The 23053-nt window shown below is 38.3% G+C and overlaps 1 protein-coding gene across 7 annotated transcripts in view; it reads right to left on the bottom strand.

Annotated features, from left to right (window-relative positions):
* Positions 1-444: 444 nt before the first annotated feature.
* Positions 445-23053, bottom strand: part of ADIPOR2 (adiponectin receptor 2) — an 86685-nt gene continuing 64076 nt past the window's right edge. For all 7 annotated transcript variants that reach the window (XM_023548990.2, XM_003410616.4, XM_010590786.3 and 4 more), the window contains exons 3-8: positions 16088-16207; positions 11311-11482; positions 8701-8887; positions 8250-8437; positions 5624-5817; positions 445-3272 (exon numbers count right to left, since the gene is read on the bottom strand). In XM_023548990.2, coding sequence (XP_023404758.1) covers positions 3144-3272; positions 5624-5817; positions 8250-8437; positions 8701-8887; positions 11311-11482; positions 16088-16207 — 990 coding nt within the window. In that variant the 3' untranslated portion in view covers positions 445-3143. The remainder of the gene's footprint in view (positions 3273-5623; positions 5818-8249; positions 8438-8700; positions 8888-11310; positions 11483-16087; positions 16208-23053) is intronic.

Here is a 23053-nt window from a genome sequence, read left to right as displayed (position 1 = left end):
AACAGAACGATAAACCCAAGTAGAGAAAAAGCATTTTTTTCCTTAGAGTACTGGCACTAGAGTCAGACTTCACCTTTCTAAGCTTCAATTTCCTCATCTATAAAATGAGAGTGAAAACAAAACTGACTAGAGGTCATAGAGTTATTGTTACAATTATATTCTGAGTCCTTTAACATAGTCCCTGGCATAAAAGTGTTTGTTATGTTAGTTATTACAATTCTCTCTCTCTTCCATTCCAAACCTGGTTCCAGCTACCATGAAAGCATAAGAAAAAGAGTTCAGAGAAGTGAGTATGGGCCATAAGCATTCAGACTTGTGCATTCACAGACTGGGAAGCTTCTGAACATTTCATAAGCTTCAGTGTCTAAAAATTAGGGCTTCAAGTAAAAAGTGCCGAAAGCTAAGTGGAAGTGAGCCGAGGCAGGAAAAAACACACAGCAAAAGTTCATGTTCCGTTTGGTTCTTTTTATTAGAAGAAGTTGAGAATACAGCAAGTAGGGAATTCCCACGGTGAATGGAGCCATCACACAGATGCCCTTCTGGACCCAAATCTTCTATGAACCCCAAAACTGTGCTTTGTGGCTTCAGCAATTTAGAAAGGGGAGGGAGAAAAATACTGAAAAAGGCCACTATTTAATGGTGAAAAGAATGAAGCCATAGAGGTCCAAATGAGCCTAGAACCAAAAAAGAAAATTAAAACTCTGCACAGAGCGAGAGAGCGAGCAAGCAAGCCTCTGACTGCTGAGAGTAAGGCATTCAGGCGCCAACCTGGTGAGAGTTCTCAGCTAGCACTGTAAGACCAAGTGCACAGTGAGGCTGTTGGTACTGAGCTGCATGTAGACACATACATATAAATGGGCACACACATGCCCACACACATACACATCCTAAAGAGGGAGACTTTTACTGAATTATGCATCGGTGATGTTAATTTCCTTTTTCCTAAGGGTTTGTGCTATGTAGAACCAGATTCAGCTCCTCCTTTGGGGTGTGGGGTGACTGGGGCCAGAGACTGCTACTTCTGTTGGTGTTGTTACAGGGCTGAACTTTATACCCTGTGTCCCAAAGTGCATGACGCAAGAGCAAGTCTGGCTTCTGATATGTGCTGTTGCTCCCGTGGAACTAAGTGAGCTTCCTTCCAGATGGCCACTGTCCTGCTGGACTCTGTTTCCTCGGAGGGATTAATACTGTTCTTTATTCCATCAGGCACTGCAACACTTCACCCAGTCTTTTGCTCAATCCACCTAGCACCCAAGGCAGTGATCTTATCCAGAACCAAAATACTCTTTAAGTTCTTCTCAAGTTCTACTATGAATTCTTTCTTCCTAGTTCCCAGCTTTTGCTGGAGATTGGAAGGGGAGAGATAGGAGGAAAATAACCAAGAAAATTCTTTCCTGAATAAGCAAGAGACCTCTTCCATTTTCCCAAACACCCACCCCCCAGCTTGGGATGTCAATGTTTAGCTCTAATACCCACAGTCCCCAGGATATAACTTAATCACCCAAAGTCTTGGATGATAGTAACCTAAGACTCAAGTGCTAAAATATTTTAGTTGCCTGCCTGTGAGCCAAGATCAGAGTTCTAAGAACCAGAGCCTTCCTCTACCACTCATCCTGATACCGTTAACAAGGAGATCCTCTGGGAGGTGAGCAATCTTTTTTTCCTAGAAGCTCTTCAAAGACATGATCTTAAGGATTCTACCACACTACCCGGCAACAACCCATCACTTCCCTTTAAACTTTCTGCCATGCCAACAGCTCCACAGTAGGTACTGAACTCTGCTTTATAACAATTCTGCTGGCTTTCTTGTTCAAGGAGACCTGTGGTGTCTATCACACCTAGACTTACCAAGACAGTATACCAGAGGTGAAACACCTGTCCTGCTCCAAAGGAAGGTTTCTCCCAACCTGTGCAAATGAGTTCGAGAGGCACCTGGACAAGTCAGAATCTCTTTTGTGGCTGGCTCCATGCCAAGAACTATATGATGCCAGGTGGAGGTCAACTTATATTCCCAGAAGGGGGAAGGGTAGTTAGGGCAGTGATTTTAATAGTGGAAAATTTACAGTGTTCAGAGCTCCACAGTAAGGATATGGAAAACTGGCACAACTCTCCACAGATCAGAATTACCACAAAACTCAACAGGATGCCAAGAAGTAATCGGATCAGCCCTATGCTAACATTGCCCCTTAAATGCCATCATAATTGACCTTCCCAAGTAGGTGGCTCTACTCCTTAGAAAGGGTCTAGAAAACAAGTCCATCTCTCAAAGGGCACCTTAACTAGAGCCTTATCATTTCACATCCTGGTAGTCCTTCACATGCTGCTTCCACTGAGAAAACACATACTGCTTCCTCAACCTCCTGACTCCCAAAGGTCTCAGCTCTCAGGCATGAGGGTGCTCATGTGATCACTGGGCTGGGGCTATACCCTCTGCCCCACTAGGGTCCAAGGTTTGTCAGCCTTTGGAAGGCACCTTGGTGAACCAAGGCATTATACATTCTGGGGCTATTCACCTGATCCTCCTACAGTTACTTTGTGCAAAATTGAAACAGTGTGTGGTACTTGCATGTTTCATTCTATACAAAAATGTTCCCTCCCTCCCCTGTCCCCATGTTTTAAACATTTATATAAATTCTTATTTAAACAGTAAGTTAGAAATCTTATTTACATTAATTTCTTTGTTCTCCCAAAAGAGCATCTAAAATCACACTCCCACCCCTTAATAGGATATAAATGTTCACCTAAATTGGTTTGTATTATTGTTTTAAGGAGAGAGAAAGGGAGAGAAAAGAACCCCCAGCTAAACTGTTTCCCCATCTTCTACAAATAAATATGATACAGATCAGAAGCCAGTTTGCCAAGGGTCTTGCAGAGCCCTCAATCTGTAGATCCCAAGAAAGAGTCAGAGTTTGGGCATTTCTCCTCTTCTCCAAATTGATGCACTCTGTCCTTTGAGGTATGATTTATTATTATTATTTTTTCTCTTCTCAGTCGTGTACCACGTGGAGCCCCTGGGGCATCACAAAGCCCGTGAGGCTGTCAAAGTCTTGGGGCTCCTCTGGTACTGGCATCACCAGCCAGTGAGGGAGGCCTGCAGGTGCTGTGGGCCCTGTTCAGGGTCAGTCCCTGGCCACTGGTAGGAATCACAGTGCATCCTCTTCACTGCAGCCCCCGCCAATCATGAAGCGGAACTCCTGGAGGTTCGAGACACCATGGAAGTGAACGAAAGCTCCAGCAACCACAAAGATGTGAAACAGCTGATGAGAGTGAAACTGGAAGACAAAAAGGGTGGGGGGGGTGAAGAAACCCATGTATTATTAAAAGTCTGCTAAAGATTCTTAGGATCATTTAATCCTGGTTTATGCTAACTAAAGGACAGGAAATGGATGTGACAGCTCAAATTCGAGATGTCCACAGACCCTGAAATGTCCATTAGGCAGTATCACATTCTGCTGAGTTAGAAGTCAGTTGTCCCCAAGAAATCGAGGTGCTGCCGCTAAGCCCTCTAGACATGAAAACGTATGCATGTATCACTGGAGTATCTGGGTGAGCCCAGGGGTAAATGACATACAGACAGCCTGTCTTGCTCGCAGACCACACAGCAAGGCTACCTTGATGCCTAGCGGTGGGCTACAGATGGATGGAAGGGTCTTTTCATATTTTTTGCTGATGGACAATTTTGTCCATTACATGGACAAAAGTACCATAGGGTTATTTAAATGTTGCTATTAAGGAGCCCTAGCGGCACAGTGGTTAAGAGCTCGGCTGCTAACCAAAAGGTTGGCAGTTCAAATCCACCAGCTGCTTCTTGGAAGCCCTATGGGGCAGTTCTACTCTATTCTGTAGGGTCACTATAAGTTGGAATCAACTTAATGGCAACAGGTTTGGTTTTGTTTTCTAGGATTGGGTGGAGGGTCAAAATAAATGGTTCCTAGAGTCTCTTTCAGTTCTAAGACCCTGGAATTACATGAACTACATACTACACCTATTCCGCACTTATTGACTATCTTGTTATCTCACATTTTGTACTTAGAACAATAGTAAAAAAAAAAAAATCTGCTATCTATTTTGCACATTAACGACATACATCTGGCAGTAACGAACACCAAGGTGCAAGGCAAGAGTAACTCTGGCTACAGTGATTAAGGCTGTGTGTCAACTTGGCTGGGCCATGATTCTCAGTGGTTTGGCAGTGATGTAATGATGTAGACACCCTCCATCTTGATGTGATGTAGTCATCCTCCACTTTTGCATAATGGTAGTTTTTGCCTAATGTCCTGGTCTTTGGAACCTAACCGTGTCAGTTAGTGAGGAGTGGGTGTATTATCAAAAGACTACGAAAACAGCACCTTTTACTGCCTTCTGAGCTCCGAAGGTGGTCTACAAAGCATGTGAAATTTCCAATTTAACCTGTTCTGTTGAATGATAGTTCACATCTCAACAGAGGTAATCAACTGTCACTGCACAAAACATCACTTCAAAAATTATACTGTTTTCTCATTAAAGTCACAAAATGAAAAAGTACAGTGGGAAAACAGTATTTATCAAAGGAAAGACATTAATCTAAGAAGTGTAAACTAGAAGAACACACAAGTCACATCCCAAGAGATGTTTCCTAGGAAACCAAAGGGAATTAATTTTCCCAACAAAACGGAAAAAGGGATAAAAAAAAATCCCTTCATACCAATGTCAAAATTATGAATTATGGCAATCTCAGAAAGATAAATGCGCTAATTTTAAGCTCCAAATATTGCCTGAGTTCAGCATTATCTTCACTTTACAGATAGTTAAGCTAGACACTAAAGGGATTAGATGATCAGCTTAGCCTGTAATAATCAGCAATAGATTAAGGAACAGAATTCAGAAAGTCAGATTTCACATTAAACAACACTCCAATAGTCTGCTGCTGAAAATCTATTACGCCCTCTTCAGTTATACAATTTTCCATCTATCAGTCCCTAAAATATGTTTTCACTCTTCCCTCCTCTCTTAGCATTAACTACAATCCAGTTATCTTTACCTCTTTTCTTTCAACCGAACACATGTATATGCACTCAGTCTCTCAATATAAATCACTGAATTTTGGTATCAAAAAAGGACCTTGGTAAAAATATGGTCCATCATGCTCATTTCATAATGAGAAATTTTCTCATTTCAAAATGAGAAAACTGAGGCAAAGAACAGCTAAATGCTTGCCTGTATGGTGTAGTAAAAAGAAGCCTATACACAGATATTAAACTGACCTGATTCAAATTCCAGTTCTACCACTTAATAGCTGCGTGCCCTCATGTTACCTAACCTAACCTCCCTAAACCTCTGTTTGCTAATCTGTAAGATAAAGTCAATAATAATTATTATACCTCATACAGCAAATGTATTAAATGAGGTAACCCATGAAAAGCGCTCAGTACTGTGCCTGGCACCAAGTAGGTGCTCAGTGAATGTTGTTATTTTACATATTGTCCAGAGAAATACAACTTATTAGGGACAGAGTTAATTTAGTACTAGAATACAAGTCTCCCAACTTTGAGTCTAAAACTTTTTTAAGTGCATCACTTCCCTGTCTACCAATAGCCCACTAACACATATGTATACACACTTAATCACTTCTGTTGACACTTACCCAGATGTCACACTTGCCAGGAAAGAAGCGTTCTGGGATCCGGGCAGCATACAGGGCAGCTCCTGTGATATAAAGGCTGGCCATCAGCAGCAACCAGCCTATCTGCCCTATGGTGGCAGCCTTCAGGAATCCCTCTGAGATGACATAGTGCAAGGTAGGAATGATTCCACTCAGGCCTAGGCCCAAAAACACTCCTAGGAATCACAAGACGAAAATAAAGCAAAAATACAAAAGAGAAATAACGATGAAAAACTCAGTATTATAACACAGAACCATTAACTCTGAAAGCTGTCTATTTTCAAAGTAGGACGCCAACATTAGCTTCCTATCTGAAAGGAAAAGAATGTTCTTCAATCTCTGGGACATTCACATAAGACAGCACGGCTATGTTCTAAGAGATCAATTTACAAATGCAAGGAGCCTCCTGCTGAGAGAGATTCAGCCTAACAACTCAGCAGTCTTCAAAGGGTTTAGAATTATGTTGCTAAGTGTTTTACGAAAGGACACCCCCAGGAATTTGTTTAAAGCTCTCTTAATGTTGCCTCTTTATGGATACAGATTACAATAAAAAGCAATTTTACATATTTCATCTTTGAAGCAACAGACCCTAGGAGGCTGGGGGGAGTGTTTGAGAGTGGAAGGGTGGAGGAGGCAATGATCAGATAGATAAACCAGGAAAATTAGGTGATGCCATAAAGCTAAGATACTTATAATAGTAACCTAAATCTACTGCCTGTAATTGGGCACTTGAATAAAAATTTTAAAGTGTCTTGAACAACTGACCTAATTTGGATGGGGGTGATGTAGACACTGTACTAACATGACAGAGTAAATAAAAGGTATGTGATTCTAAAAGCTTCACAGTCAGGTCCGTGGCCAAAAAGCAGCATTCAGGTACAGAAGTCTGTCAGAGTCACCCAGCCACAGCCCTAATGCTTCCAAAATTATCTAAAGCAGTGTTTTCAAACTTCCAATATGACCAAGCTTGCAAGACCAATTAAGTCTCAATCCATATTTCTTTCTTTCTTCTTAGTAAAATACAGTAGAAAATATCAAACTGTGTCACAAGTCGAGGGTTTTCACTTCATGAAAACATTTGTAATTTATATATATATATATATATATAAATTTACATATACATATACATTTAGAGTTGTAATAGAAAATCTCATAATTTAAAGAAGTTTAAAGGCCACTGATCTAAAAAAAAAAAGTGAAACTTTTGTGTTAACCAAAGCAACACAGAACTTGAAACAGCCAGTAACTGTTCCTGCATTTTGACACACAGAGTCAAGAATGACTCTTGCAAAAGACAGGGAACCGCTTATACCTGCTTCGGACATTACCAAATAAGCTGCTGGTATGCAAAAATGTATGTATGCACACATACAGACATGCATACTCATAAATAAAATAGGCATCTAAAAGAGAAAATGAAAATGCTGATGCCACAAAAAGACAAGAACCAAGCAGGCATAAATAAAAAATATTTCCTACCTCTACTTGGGGTGGCCATAGTTGGAAAAGACTTGAAAGCAACTAACAACGACTCCTCTCTAAAGAAAAATTACCATGATCCTGTTCTTTCACTTGTTCTTTTCTGCTATGCGTTAAGCAAAGGCTGTTAATGGCCTTGCCTATCATTTGTTAAGTCAAAGACTCAGGAACTTGGTTCTTCTGATATATATAAATAGAAGGATGCTCAACTCTACTCACCAAAGTTCTTAGCTCATGTGCTCAAACAGGCTTAACACCACCGTTAAGTATTACTGAAAGCCAACCCTGAGCACCATTCACTTGGCCATATGAACACTTTAAAAAAGGAATATATATAAAGTTAATTCTACTTCTAATCTTCTAGGTAAGTGTAGATGAACTGCAGTTTGGGGTGAAAGGAAAAATACTCCTTTTGATACTGCTTATTCATTCTCAGCAGGCACTGGGCTGACAATGGAAATAGTAAATTGAAGACATGGCCTCGCCTACAAGGAGTCACCAGTCCAGTGAGACAAAAGCATCTTTCTGCTAACTCCATGCTCCTACAGGAAGGCTCCACAAAGGGACTTTTGGCTTTCCACATGATCTCTGGTTAAACAGGCATCATCTTGAATATAAAAAGCCCCTTTATCCCTACTTCAGAAGAGATGTATGATGCCTAGTTTAGCAGACCATAATCAGTGAGCAGTGGTCTTAATTACATAAGGATATGACTCAGAATCAACTCAATGGCACTGGGTTTATTATACATTTTAAAACAAAAATACAAAATCAATCAAAAAATGATAATAAAAAGAACCACTTACTACAAAAATATACTCCAAGCTGAGAGTAAAATGAATCATTGTTTATTTTACAAAGGTTACAGAGCCATCACCTTCAGCTCTGTAAACTCCAGTAAACTACACTGACCAAAATATGTCAGACTTATGTAACGCAGCTCACCACCGTTCCTCCACCCTAGTACTTTAAGACAACTAATAAACATTTATCACTACATTAAACGCCCCTTGAGGACAGGAACTATGATTTATTCTTTTTAGCGTCACAAGCAGACAGCATAATGCTTGCCAAATAAATGACTGGTGAATAAATGAGTATTCGGCATGAAACCTCCATATATTCTTACCTGCTCTTACTCCCCGATATTGAGGGGTAGCAAATATGTCCCACTGGGAGACGATAATGGCTGCAATGCCCAGTACACAGATGACAATCAAATAGATGAAGCAAGGTTGTGGGTTACAGTAGAAAGAATAATAAAGCCAAGGAACAAAACTTCCCATAATCAGAAGTGCAATACCAGAGTAGTCCAGTCTATGATAAAAAAAAAAATCCATTTAATGCAAAAAATTACTGCCCACGACAGGTTCCAATTAACTCCCCGTGATGTGAGCTACTAATAACAGCTAAGAGGCAAACTGGGTTGCTTGCTTTAATTATCACATATACACACACACACACAGATATACAGCCTTCCCATCAAATGGCATCAAGAATTCTGCCAATCTGCTGGATGCTTTTCCCTAACCCAATGACTCTAAATCACTGATCAAAATACAGACTTCACAGATACTTACTTAGAGAAGAGCCGGGAAACCCCTTCTGAGTGGCAGTAGACTGTGTGGAAGAGCCATGAAAAAGAAAGGCAGAGAATGGCCCCCAAGAAGAATAATCCAAAGACTACCTTCTCTTGCAGAGGGGCCACAAAGGAGATGTTTGGGCGAAACATATAAAAGATCCCCAGGCACAGGAAGAATACACAACCTAGGAAAGAAGTACATGGTGGGGATAAAGATCATCCTTTTGAAGAGACAGCATTATGCTTTCAATCCTTCATAAAACCAAAAACCAAACCCATTGTCGTAGAGTCAGTTCCAACTCATAGCAACCCTCAACTGCAGAAGTATCTGAATCAGAAGCTCCATGAAATAATTTTCCAAGTAACCGAAGTTTATCCAAACTTTTACTTTAAACATTGTTGGTATCATATACATCCTGGCTTCATAACGTATACAGAACACAATAAACTATCTATGTAAGAGCATGATCCAAAAAGAAACCAGATAGTGCTGCTACTTCCTAGAACACTGAATGAGTCCTCCCCCACCTCTAGATCTAGTATGAAATTTCATTTATAAAGTTTTTGGCACATATGCTGTAGCCAAGCTTTCAAAGATTCATTCTGCTTTCGCTATCGTGATGAATCTCAATACCCTCAAACTCTGCCAAGAAATACTGCTTTCCTCCACCAATAGCAGTCAAGGAGCATTATGCTTCCCTGGTACTCACCAGCTGGCTCGATAGACTGGAGAATTAAGGAAAGTAAAATGCCTATTCAGGCTATTTCATATCCAGTTCTTAAACTGTCCGTCTACATAGTAAGATACCATGTTCTTACTGCTTAAGGAAGGGCCACTCAACACAAGGAAGGTAAAAAAATTTTTTAAAAGTTGCCATTTGCTAAGTGATCCTGTTTTATGCATTTAATAAAAGCACTTACTCTGGAGTTAGAAGATACAACAAACTCGATTTGATTCTCTAATTCTATTCTTACTATACTAATGAGCAGGAAATTGGGGAGCGTAGTAGAAATCAAATGTGAGACAACAAATGCAGGTCAAATGGGGTCAGGCCAGGAACTATTCAGTATATTCACATGGTTGTGCAACCACTGCCATCATCTAATTCCAGAACATTCTTATTACCTAAAAAAGAAACACTGTACCCACTAAAAAAAAAAAAAAAAAACTAGTGGTCACCATATTCCCCTCTCCCACTTAGTCTCTGGCAACTACTAACCTACTTCTTGTTTCAAGACTCATTCGTGTTGTAGCATGAATCAGTACTTCATTCTAAATATGGCTAAATAATATTCTATCCTATGGATATTTCACATTTTGTTTATCTAATGTCTGTGAACATTTGGGATGTCTCTCCTTTTTAGCTATTATAAATAATGCTGCTATGAACACTTGTATACACTTTTTTGTGTGAACATGTTTTCAATTTTACTAGGTATATACCTAGGAGTAAAACTGCTAGGTCACACGGTAGCTCTACATTTAACTTTTCGAGGAACTGCTGAGCTGTTTTACACAGGGGATGGAATATTTTACATTACTACTAGCAATGCATGAGGATTCCAACTTCTCCACATTCTCCCCAACCCTTGTTATTATCTGTCTTTTTATCATAGACATCCTGGTGGAGGTGAATTGGTGTCTCATTGTGGTTTTGATTTATACTTCCCTGATGGGTAATGATGAACATCTCTTTATGTGCTTACTGGCCATTTATATATCTTCTTTGGAGAAATGTCTATTCCCTATCTTTTGCCCATTTCTTATGTGGGCAATTTATCTTCTTCTTATTGAGTTGTAAGAGTTCTTTATATATTCTGGATACTAAAACCTTATTAGAGATGGTTTGCAGATACTTTCTCCCATTCTGTGACTTGTCTTTTCACTTTCTTAAGTGTCCTTTGATGTATAAAAGTTTTTTATTTGAATGAAGTCTAATTTATCTATTTTTCCTTTGGCTGCTTGTGGTTTAGATATCGTATCTAAGAACTACTGCCTAATCCAAGGTCACAAAGATTTACACCTATGTTTTCTTCTAAGAGTGTATAGCTTTTGAGTTAATTTTTATATATGGTATGAGTTGGAAGGCCAACTTCCTTCCTTTGCATGAAGATATCCAATGGTCCCAGCACCATCTGTTGGCAAGACTATTCTTTCCCCATTGTATTCTTCCTTTAATATCCAATCATGATGGGGGAAAAAAATTACAGATCACATTCTACTTCAAGCCAAATTTAAATTTAACTGTAAATATTCCAAGTAATGATTTTAAAAATCAGTTTATTTCTATTAAATAACTACCTTCATCTCAGTGCTCATTAAAATATACCACATTTTATATAGAATATTTTCCTCTGCCTGATTCAAGGACAGTGATTTCTGAAAACCTAGTGGACAAAAATATGATTTAGTTGTAATAAAACTATACTACAGAGTAAACTAGGATAACTACAGAGTAAGCCTGTGAGGATTTCCATCATTATAACTTCAGAATGCAAAATGATAAATCCCGAATACATATTTTTAGTTCTGTCCTTATCCTGAAATACATGAAAATAAAAAGGAATAAACTGAATCGCCATTCATTACACAGTTGACATTATATACCTAAGAGATGTGTCCAGATGTTGCCTGTCTCTGTGTGTATTCTGAAAATGCTCTTAAAACAGGCCCGGAAAGAAGGCATGGGGGGCCGGTGTCCATGTAAAAGAAAGTCGTTATCCTTGAGCCAATCTGGTAGTACATCGTGAGGGATTACTCGCCATCGACCTTCCCATACCTGGAAGGAGAAGAATATTATAAAACATCTTTGTGGCTTTAACTGTCAACTCTAGAACACTGGTCCCAAACAACTGTCTCTCACCACACTGTTTAACGACAGGAAAAATAATTGATTTTTAAAAAGGCAAATGCATTGGAAAAGTATAATGCCCTATATTCTGAGTCCTTAAGAACAGGCTAATGAAAAAGATACTTTAAAAATGGGGTTGTTTTCTTAAGAAAAGGAAATAATAAACTTATAGGATATGCCCTTTAAAGTGCCTTCAAGCTCTGTTTCAATCTGGCTAAAGGTAGAGTGAGGGTAATAAATAAATAAATGGCCTGTTTCAAAAAAAAAAAAAAGGGTAGAGTGAGGGGTCCCATGTCCCACCCATACACACCCTTCCCTCATCCTCTGGAACAGACTTTACCTCTGAAAAGCCCCTGTAGTACTAATTATGATCATTTTTATATTTTATACACCTGTTGTGGAAAAAGAGCTATATAAAATCATTTGTACCTTTTGCCAACATCTCTCCTTCTCCTCCCACCACAGCAAATACAATGAAGTAGAGAAGAGGGCAGAAGTCAGGAAATCTTGGGTCTCTGCCGTTAACTAGTTGCATGAGCTTTGATTAATCACAAAATCTCCGAGCCTCAGTCTCCTCGTTTACAAAATGAAGGTAATAGTGCTACAATTACTTCATAAGGAAGGGTCAGATAACACAAAGCGCTTCATAAATGAGTTAGCAATCTCTAGCATCCACCCCAAAGGTTGTATGTAATCCTGACCATCCCCAGAGGCTGTCATCTGCCTAAGCGTTAGTGATTAATCCACCCTTCTTCTCAAGCTGGAGAGAGACAAAGAAGCTCACCCTTAAATGCCTTAGCCACCTTGTCTCCCTTTTCCTCACTGTTTCTCTTGGGTTAGGAGGAAAGGAATCAAGGGCTGGGTATCCTCCTCCTTAAAAAGGTTTTCAACCTCTGTGCTTTGTTTTTTTTAATGTCTCTCAGCTCAGAGAGTTTACATAGAATCACTGAATCCTGAACTAACTTGCTTTGGCTAGCCAGAAAGATATAAAGAAAAATGCCAGGTCTACCTTCTAGTTAATAATGTGGTCTTAGCAGTCCTTCCAGTCTAGTACCCTATAAAGCAAGAATCCAGGTTACAAATCAACAGACTTCAGCTTCAGACAATGAGCCCCAATCCCTAACCCCCAGGAGACTTGTGACAAACATCACCAAGCCATAGAAACTTGACTGTCTCTCTTTACTATGCAGAAAGATTCCCAATACTCACTAGCTACTGTATCCATTCCTTTTACTCCACAACATGTTCCAGTTCTCTGCTCTCCTTAATCCTTCCTTATTGACATTTGCAAAAGAACTAATAATCCTCTATAATATCTCCTCCACCTCCAAAGGAAGTGAGGATTAACAATTTAAAAATAGATATGGCCCTCCTAATACCCTATCGGAGCCTTGATGGCACAGTCTAATTAATAGCTCAGCTGCTAACCAAAAGGTCAGCAGTTTGAATCCACCAGTTGCTCCCTGGAAACTCTATGGGGCAGTTCTACTCTGTCCTATAGGGTTGCTGTGAGTCAGAATCGACTCGGTGGCAATGGGTTTGGTTTTCTGGTTAATACCCTAACAACACATATATTCACATACTCATACTCATTTCATATTCATTCTGACTTCCTTCTGCCCTCCCCCCGAACTCAAGATCTGGGGCCTATCTTTGCTGGGGCTAAGCTGGCCACTCCATGTTTGCTCCTAACACACAATAAAATAATACTAAAAGATTAATCTAGATTTTTAATGTCTACCGCTAATAAATAGTACTACCACTTATAAAAGGAGCTTTATGAGATCTTCCACAGGACTTTCTGGAGAGAAAAGAAAGATGCCAAAATACTGAATTTTTTTACCCATGTGAACTTGGAAAACATAATCATTATTCAGATTAACCTTACAAAATGCTACTACTCTGTTTTATTTTCAGAGAATTTTATTTTCTAAGAGAGGAAAATAGAAAAATAATTCTTACACCCTCAAAGCAGCTCACAATAAACAAATAGCTAGGCTGTGAGCATATTAAAAGTGCTATCATGCTATCACACACCAGCAAAACAGCCAAATGTTCCCTTTTCATAGTCCAAAAGAATTATGTTGAGTTTCTGACCAGTTACATATGTGTTTAATGGCAGAGTGATTACCCTTCCAACTTCTAAACATTCTAGTCTAAATACTCAGCTAAGGAGCTGTACTTTCATGATTGTCTCACAACTAGTGAAACATTCAACAGACACTGCATCCTCATTCCCAGCTTGCGGTCAGATACAGCCAGCCAAATGCCAACACATAGGTATCCTCTTCTACCTACCAGAAAAAGGAATAGGATCATAACTTAGCCAAACAATACTTATAAGCTCAACAAAGACGCTTCCTAAACCAAACAGCAATGAGTGGCCTGCTAGGTTTGTATCAAACCATAAAATGCACATTAAAAAAATAAACTTAAAAAAAAACTCACAAAGGAGAGACTAGAAGGAGGGAGCGGGCTGACTCATTAGGGGGAGAGTAAATGGGAATATGTAGTAAGGTGTATATAAGCTTATATGTGACAGACTGACTTGATTTGTAAACTTTCACTTAAAGCACAATAAAAATTATTTAAAAAAAAAACTACCCACAGCACACCTCCTATTTCCCCACTGGCCTGGCTATGCTGGTAAAATAACAAAAACTGAATGCTAGAAAAGGACAGATGACTATTAAACTTGGAAACCCTAAAGACTAAATGATTTTATTTCCTCTAATCCTAAAAGGAAGGTACACCATCAAGACCATGGCAGACGTCCTTTTAAACTCTTGTCTGTTTATTGCTTCCAATCCAACAAACAGAACCCTTGTATCACTAGACAGGGTTACTTTTCAAGTACGGTCAGGTGCACTGCCATAGCAGGGTGGAGCAATCCTGGAGAGCATCATGTAACAGGATGCTTCTTCATTCTGCTCTCACAGGCAAACTGATAGGAGCTAAGAGAGTAGTAATAATTTTGAACCCCACTCATTTTTCTTCACTAAATCAGTTTGTAGCAAAATGCTCTATTTATTCTCCCACTAACTGTTAAACTGAAAGTCTTATTTGCTTTATTTTTTGTTCTTAGTACAGAGAGGATAAAAAGGCAGTCGAGTCAGCTATAGACCCCACTGGTCTATAAATATTAAAAAATCCCTTATTTTAATAATAAAATTTGTTTAATAAACAATTTGAGATTTCAGAACATCAAATTTGCTTTTAGAAAATGAAATATGTCTTTTGTATCCCTTTGTACTAATACTCCTGAGACAGCAATTATTGGAATAGGTCTGTTGGCTTGGCCTTCACCAATTTTCAAACACTGAATAAAATCTCCTGGGCTCTATGTGCTCATAAACTTTTATAAACCCTACCACCACCATCACCCTTTGTCACGAAAAGGATGTCTATGTTCAGATCATGTTTTCTTCTCCTCTCCTGATCCAAAGTTGGCTCTAATTATTTCGAGCATCATTGTGAATATAGGAGAATCTTCGTTTAGTTTTTAAGATATAAGAGCACATGCATCAAAAAGTCTATTTCATAAAACTCATGAAAAAGCTAAGTGTCACAAAAATCTCTCTAAAAGATTAAGAGTTCACCAGAAATGTTTAATAAATGAATTTATATATACATACACACACACACAAACTATGCTGACTTGGTATCATACTTGCTAGGGCCCCATTCACCCTACTGAACAGACTCATCAAGTGGCTATAAATTTACCAGTGTCCCTTACCATTTTCTCTAAATTATTATTACTACAGTTGCCATCAAGTCAATTCCAACTCATGGCGGCCCCATGTATGTCAGAGTAGAACTGTGCTCTCTCTATAGGGTTTTCAATGGCTGATTTTTTGGAAGTAGATCGCCAGGACTTTTTGTTTATTTCTTTTTCTAGATAAGCAACTTCAATGCTAGTCATCATTTCAGAGGAAAAAAAAAATAAAATACATGTGTATGTATGCGTGTATTTCCACAGTAAGTCCTGATGAATCGGACAGTGAATTCAAAGAAAAATCTTAGAGGCAGAAAATATACCAGCTGAACTGAAAATACCATGTATAAGAACTGGGAGAACTGGAAGGTTTCTATCTAGAGTAGTTTAATTATGCACAGAATACCTAGAAAGAACACAGCGCACTTGCCATTGTAGTCAAATAAAAGGTAGAGTAAATTCAAAGAACTTGGAAATAGCATTTTAACATCCCCTGTAAGTCTAGACATCAACTACCCCCAATTTTGTTTCATCCTGCCTTGTCTTAACTATCAACAGGACATTAACTCTGTCAACCTGTATCAAGAAAGTCTTGTTTCCCAACTGGATATTTTAGTTTTATCAAAACTTTATCATGTCTGCTCCAGGCAAACAAATGAATTGTGCCTTGAAAGAGTTAAAGTCATGAGACTGCCTCTGACCCTATTTTGCCATAGACTACCCCCAAAGCAAACCAAAGTCTAAGGAACTACTGCTCTCTTTAAAGGTTTCTATTGGGAAGGGCTAAATATACGGACAAGAAATTGCCGTCTTACCTTACAAACAAACTCTTCCATTCTTTCCATGGCATGATGGGCTTGTAAGAGAGGGGACATGCCCATAAACCTCTCATCTTCCTGAGAGGCTTCATCACTGCACTCATGTTCCTCAGAGCTCTGCAAGGCAATCACAGAAACAGTCAGGGACAGAGACTGGGGTCAAATGAAACCATCAACACACAGAATTATAAAGAAATTCTCCTAAGGTCAAAACAAGGCCTCAGTGAAATGTCACCAACATAGGAAGTAAAGTCAATTTATTATAGAATTATGAACATTAAAAGATGAACAATAGTTACTCAAGTCTCTTGAAAGACAAATTATCAGTCTACTACAACATCATCCCTATGTTTGTTTCAGACACAAATTCTTGGAGTAACTTCTATTGGTTCGTTTTTTGTTTTGAGAATTACTTTTATAGAACACGTAATAATAATATAAAAAGCTGAGAAATTACTGAAGAGGAAGTCTCCAAGAATCCTACCACCTGGCACATATAAATAATTGTAATACAATGTCGTAAGTGCTATGGGGGCAAAAGAAGGAAAAGAGAGAAGTAACATTTACTAAATTCTTAACATGCCAAGCAATGAGAAAAGAGACTATCTAAATTCTTAAACCATCTTATTAGGTAAAGTATTCTTATCACTATTTAACATATATACAACATTAGGCAACGTTGCCCAAGGTAGTCCCCGACTTATGATGTATTCGAGTTACAGCGAACCACGTAAGACCATCTTGTGGGGGGGAGGTGTCTTATCATTAGTAATATGTAACACATACAATGTTACTGCGTGTAACGTGCTGATGTTATCATTTTCAGATGTTCACCTGTAGATGTTCAAAGATAAGATTGGATTTATAAAGATACTGATAATAAAAGGCAATAATAATGAAAACTAAAAAAAGGTACTCGACTTACATCAGAACCGACTTACAGTGTAGTTGCCCAAATGAAACTCTAACTGTAAGTCGGGGACTATCTGTACTTACAACTGGTCATTTTGAATGTCAGGCTAAGTGTAGTTGGATCCATAGAGGATTACTAATAGAAAAAGGGAAGCGAAACTCAGTGCCAAAAAGAAACTATCCATAAGGCCTACAACTCAGAAGGCAATAAATAAATGGCAGCCTTTATTATAATGACAGGCTGTGTACTGAGGAAATTTAGGTAGACAGCATCACAACCAAATGAAGAAGACAGACATGTAAACAAGAACTACAGAAATGAGCTTGAGAACGGTATAAGGTTTGATGGAAACAGAAAAAAAAAAAAAAAAAGTTAATTTTGGCACCGTCAGAGTGACATCTGAACTCAGCCTTAAAAAAATGTGCGAAAGTTCACCAATCAGACATGATAGGAGAAAGGCATGACAGGTAAAGGTAATAGCATGTATCTAAAAACACAGAAGAAAAAAAAAGGATGGCACAAAGAATGTGTCATTTAGCATGTCCGCAGCAAAAAGCCAATGTGAGGCAGTAGAGAAATGTGAGGCTAAAAAAACATAAGTAGGTCCATAGCAGCATTATCTATAATAATCAAAAAACAGAAACCCAATTGTCTAACAATAAGAACATGGATAAACAAAGTGTTATGTATTCATATACTGGAATACTGTTGTTAGTTGCTGTTGAGTCAAATTCAACTTAAAGCAACCCCAGTGTGCTGAGTAGAACTGTTTCATAGGGTTTTCAAGGCTAAGACCTTTTGGAAGCAGATCGCCAGGCCTGTCTCCGGAGGCACCTCTGGGTGGGTTCGAACCACCTACCTTTCAGCTAGTAGTTCAGAGCTTAACCATTTGTGCCACCCAGAGATTCCCCCTCCTCCTCCCCCTACCACTCAGTAATAAAAAAGAACTAGTGACATACAAAACACATGGATGAATTGCAAAAACACTGAACTAAAGAAGCCAAATATGTTTTGGCAAACATGCTACTGGCATCTAGTGGATAGGGGCCAGGATATTGCGAAACATCCTACAATACACAGGACAGTAGCTGACAACAAATAATTATCTTTGTCGATAAAACCAAAACCGAACCAAACCCACTGCCATCAAATCGATTCTGACTCACAGAGACCGTTTAGGAAAAGTAGAACCACCCCACACAGTTTCCAAGGAGCGGCTGGTGGATTCAAACTGCCAGCTTTTTGATTAGCAGCTGAGTTTTTAACCACTGCCCCACCAGGGCTCCATCTTTGTCAACAGTGGTTGAGAAAATCTCACCTAAAGTTAAGAAATGATGAGGTTCTATAAACCTCATATACACCACAGTCCAATGTTACATATTTACATATTTAATTATTTTATCAGATACTTTACTGTGAAAAGTATTTTATAGAAAAAAATATTTTATCAAATACTGTGAAAGATGTTGATAATAAGTGACAGCTACTCACTAAGTGCTTATGGTTGCTAGGGCTAAATGGTAAGCATTCATTCAAAAAACACAAAAAGTACTCACTGAGCACCTACTATTTTACATTTAACTGAGGTTAAATGATTTGTTCAAGGCCGTATACCTAGGAAATGCCAAAGGCAGAGGTTAAACTCAGGTCCGTGTAGTTCCATAGTTCATGCTCTATCTGTTACATTCACATTAGTTTTCTACTTATGAAACTGCCCGATTTTTCAGGTAATAGACATTTTTTTTAGACATTTGGCCAAAAGGTCAAATCAAACAGAGTCAGGCCTTGCCTTGCACAGTAGTGCAGGGCAGTAAAAATGACTGTGCAAGCCAAAACCATGCAAAGCAATCCTAATAATGGGAAAAATTACAGTTTTTTTGTGACCTTTAAAATTTTTTTGTAAAAATATTAAAAACTGTCTTACTGTTGGTTTTAAATGTATAGGAAAATTTAATACTACAACCAGTATTTAATATGCTATAATTCAAAACAGAAACATTAAAAATTAAAGTATTTTGTAAAAAAAATATATATATGTATCAAAAGTAGTTTCAACAGCACTTTCCTTCACCTTGTGTAACTTTCAATGCAAACTAAGCATCTTTTCTATGCCTCAGTGAATTGTTATACTCCTTTCTAGGTTTGGATCAGCTTTCAACGTTTTATTCTTTGCACTTTCAGTGTCATGAAATATATTTGAGTTCCAGTGTCTTCCAAGTGATGTGATGTTTTTTGCTGGCATCACTTTCTCTGGACAGAATCTTTATCATCATACTTATCTCACCTATGTCATTAAGTCTGCCATCACTGATTTCCTCTGGGTGCATATCTAAAATCTCTTAAATGGCAGCAGTGTCAACATCGCAGGCAGCTATTTCCTCTACTGTTGTTGTTAGGTGCCGTCAAGTTGCTTCGGACTCATAGCGACCCTATGCACAGCAGAATGAAACGCTGCCCAGTTCTGCACCATCCTTACAATCACTGTTACGCCTGAGCTCACTGTTGCAGCCACTGTGTCAGTCCACCTCACCGAGGGTCTTCCTTTTTTCCACTGACCCTGTATTTGCCAAGCATGATATCCTTCCTCTATAACTCCATTTATATTTAATCTGACTTTCATGTCCAATATCACTACCTTTTGTTTCTTTGTTATCTTTGTTGGCCGATTTCCTCTTTTGATTATCCAGTTCTCTAAAATGTCACGTGGGCTCCTTACTGGGAGACAAGGAAGCAGCACAACATGCTCTGCTGCCTGTGCATTAACAGAGTAACAGGTATGCAATAACCAATTAATCACCGACAGTCTCTGAAAGCAACGGCATGCTTGGTCACTGATCATGACGTGCATTTACAACTTGTTATAGTCATCTGTGGATCAATTATTCACCATTAATATACTGTGGTATCTGAAATTTGAACCGTATTATTAAAGGACTGATGTTACTCAACTGAACTGTGATAACTAAAATCCATGCATACTTGGAACTTTGCAAGGCAAGGGCAGCCTATATAAAATTTCCTTTTCATCTTTTACAACTGCACTTTCTATCCAAAATGGATAAAAGAGCTAATCTCAATTCCACAGAATCCTAGCCAATACATAAGGTAAGAGTTTCACTGTGGATTATAGTTCTAAGATATGTAGCTACTACCAGTTTTTCATTTTTTAATTAATAAATACAAACAACAGTATACCTACTCCTCACTTACTGACTCATCTCATTATCTGACATTTCACATTTATGACAACAGTAAAAAACTACTATCCAACTATTTTGCATATTAACAACAAGCACCTGGCAGTAACAAACACCGAGGTGGCAAGGCAAGAGTAACACTGGTAGTGATGGTTAAGGTTATGTGTCAAATTGGCTGGGCCATGATTCTCAGTGGTTTGGCAATTATGTAACAATACAATTTGGCAGTGTAGTCATCCTCCATTTTGTGATCTGATGTGGTCATCCTCTATTTTCACATAACACCAACTTTCACATAATGACCTGGTCTTTGGAACCTAACCATGTTGATAAGTGAAGAGTTGGTGTAACAATTTTATCTCTAGTGGCCCAATGTATGCTATGAGGCAAAAAAAGAAAAAAACCCTGATGGGCAGAAATAGTCATTTCAGTAAAGACAAAATATTTTCATCCATTCCAACATGTCAGCAAGATTCCAGGATTTTTGTAAGTGAAAATTTCCTTCATAAGTGCAAGGTATTAATAAGCCTACTTATTTGTCAAGTTAGTGTCCCCAATTCTCACCCTATTATAATGGAATACTCTCAAGTATGTCCTCAAAGAATAAATGTCTAAGATACTAGACCACAATTAGCTATTTATTGTGTTCAAGCATTATGGAGTTGCTTACTGTCTTAATTATCTAGTACTGCTGTAACAGAAATACGAAAACTAGACGGCTTTAGCAAAGCAAAATTTATTCTTTCACAGTCTAGGAGGCTGAAGTCCAAAATCAGGGTGCCAACTCAAGGGGAAGGCTTTCTTTCTCTGTTGGCTCTGGAGGAAGGTCTTTGTCATCAATCTTCCACCAGTCGAGGAGCTTCTCAGCGCAGGGACCCTGGTTCCAAAGGATGCGCTATTCTCTGGCTCTTATTTCTTGGTGGTATGAGGTCCCCGTCTCTAGGCTCTCTTTTATATCTCAAAAGAGACTGGCTTAAGACAAAACCCAATCTTGTAGATTGAGTCCTGCCTCATTAACATAACTGCCGCTAATCTCACCTCATTAATATCATAGAGGTAGGATTTACAACACACAGGAAAATTACATTAGATGACAAAATGGTGGACAACCACACAACACTGGGAATACTGGCCTAAGTTAACACACATTTCTGGGGCACACAATTCAATCCATAACACTAATAAAGGATCCACAGCTGTTGGTGATGGTGAATGCAGTTCCCTGGGTTAGACAGAGGATAACAAGTTAGGAGTAAGATGACAGAATTCAATATTGGCTGGAAAAAGAGGATATGAAATGCTTTCCTTAGGACACACAGGTAAATTTACAGCTATACTACATACTAACAGTTTAGACAGCCTGTGCTAGGCACTACAGTAAAAATAATCACTGTTTTCTAAAATTAACTCTAAAGAATTACTACCTTTCCATTAGTAGAAATTACTATTTCAATTTCCCTCCAGCAACCACTAAACCACAGTACCCAGTGATCTCTCTCAACACTAAACTGCATCTATATTAAAAGGATAACTTGCAAGTGTTAAACACTTTTTATGTTCTGCTTGTGTTATCATACTTCTTACCCTTATCAAAACCAACTGTGAAGAAAAACAGTGCATTATGAAAGAAGATTACACAGTTAAAAATGAAGCTATCCAAATACAGGCATAAAAAAACTAATTCTCCAAGGCTTTCTATGAATAAACAACTATATTTAAACCTGAAGAGAGGTCAGCGTTCTCAACTGAATACAAAGACACTCAAATATTTTCCCCTCCCATATTCAGTAAAACCCATCTGCAAGGCTGAATTAGAGATAAAGTTGGTTCTACTTTAAAACACAATGACATCAACTCTGATTATCTGTCCAAAGTGTAACCTAAAATGACAATCTTTTAGACTACATTTTACCTTCGGAAAGAGAGAGAATTCACAGTGATAAAGATGAAAGGCCTTTAAAATCAGTCTACTATGAAAATAATTCATGAACCTAATAGATACCTATCTGTTTTAGCCTATCTTAGTTCAACAAAGTAGCTACATTTAACATTTAATGAGAGGATTTAAAAAGATGAATAAAGTATAGTCCCTGTATTTCACGGGCTTAAAATTTACTATGGAACTGAATTAGCCACATAAATGACTATAATAGAAATGAGGTATAAAATACATTTAGGGGAGTAGCAAGACATAAATAATATCTTTAAATACCAGTTGACAAGGCAGAACTCAAAAGAAAGTCACCAGGACACATTATAAGCAAACTTGCCAAAACCAAAGATAAAGAGAGAATTTTAAGAGCAGCTAGGAATAAATGAAAAGTCACCTACAAAGGAGAGTCAATCAGACTAAGCTCTGGCTACTCAGCAGAAACCATGCAGGCAAGAAGGCAGTGGGATGACATATACAAAGCCTCGAAGGACAAAAATTACCAGCCAAAAATTATATATCCAGCAAAACTGTCCTTCAAATATGATGGTGAAACTAGGGCATTTCCAGATAAACAAAAGTTTAGAGAATTTGTAAAAACCAAACCAAAATTACAAGAAGGACTAAAGGGAGTCCGCCAGTTAGAAAATCAGTAACATCAGGTAACAACGAAAGACTAGAACATAGGACAGAACAACCAGATATCAACCCAGATAGTCAAATCACAAATAAATCAAAGCCAAGATACTGAAAATAGGGAAACAGAAACGTCAATATGTAAAAGATGACATTAAAAAAAAAAAAGAGTGACTAAATAATATAGTCATAGATCCTTCATATGGAGGGGAAGTTAAGGTGATATAAAGAAATAAATGATTGGTTTAAACTGAGAAAAATGTGGGTAAAAAAAATTAAGGTAACCA

This window comes from Loxodonta africana, chromosome 4 (genome assembly GCF_030014295.1).
Source record: "Loxodonta africana isolate mLoxAfr1 chromosome 4, mLoxAfr1.hap2, whole genome shotgun sequence".
In the NCBI taxonomy this organism is placed as follows: Eukaryota; Metazoa; Chordata; class Mammalia; order Proboscidea; family Elephantidae; genus Loxodonta; species Loxodonta africana.
The sequence above is the reverse complement of the archived record's forward strand: the minus strand, read 5'-3'. Positions and strand labels throughout refer to the sequence as shown.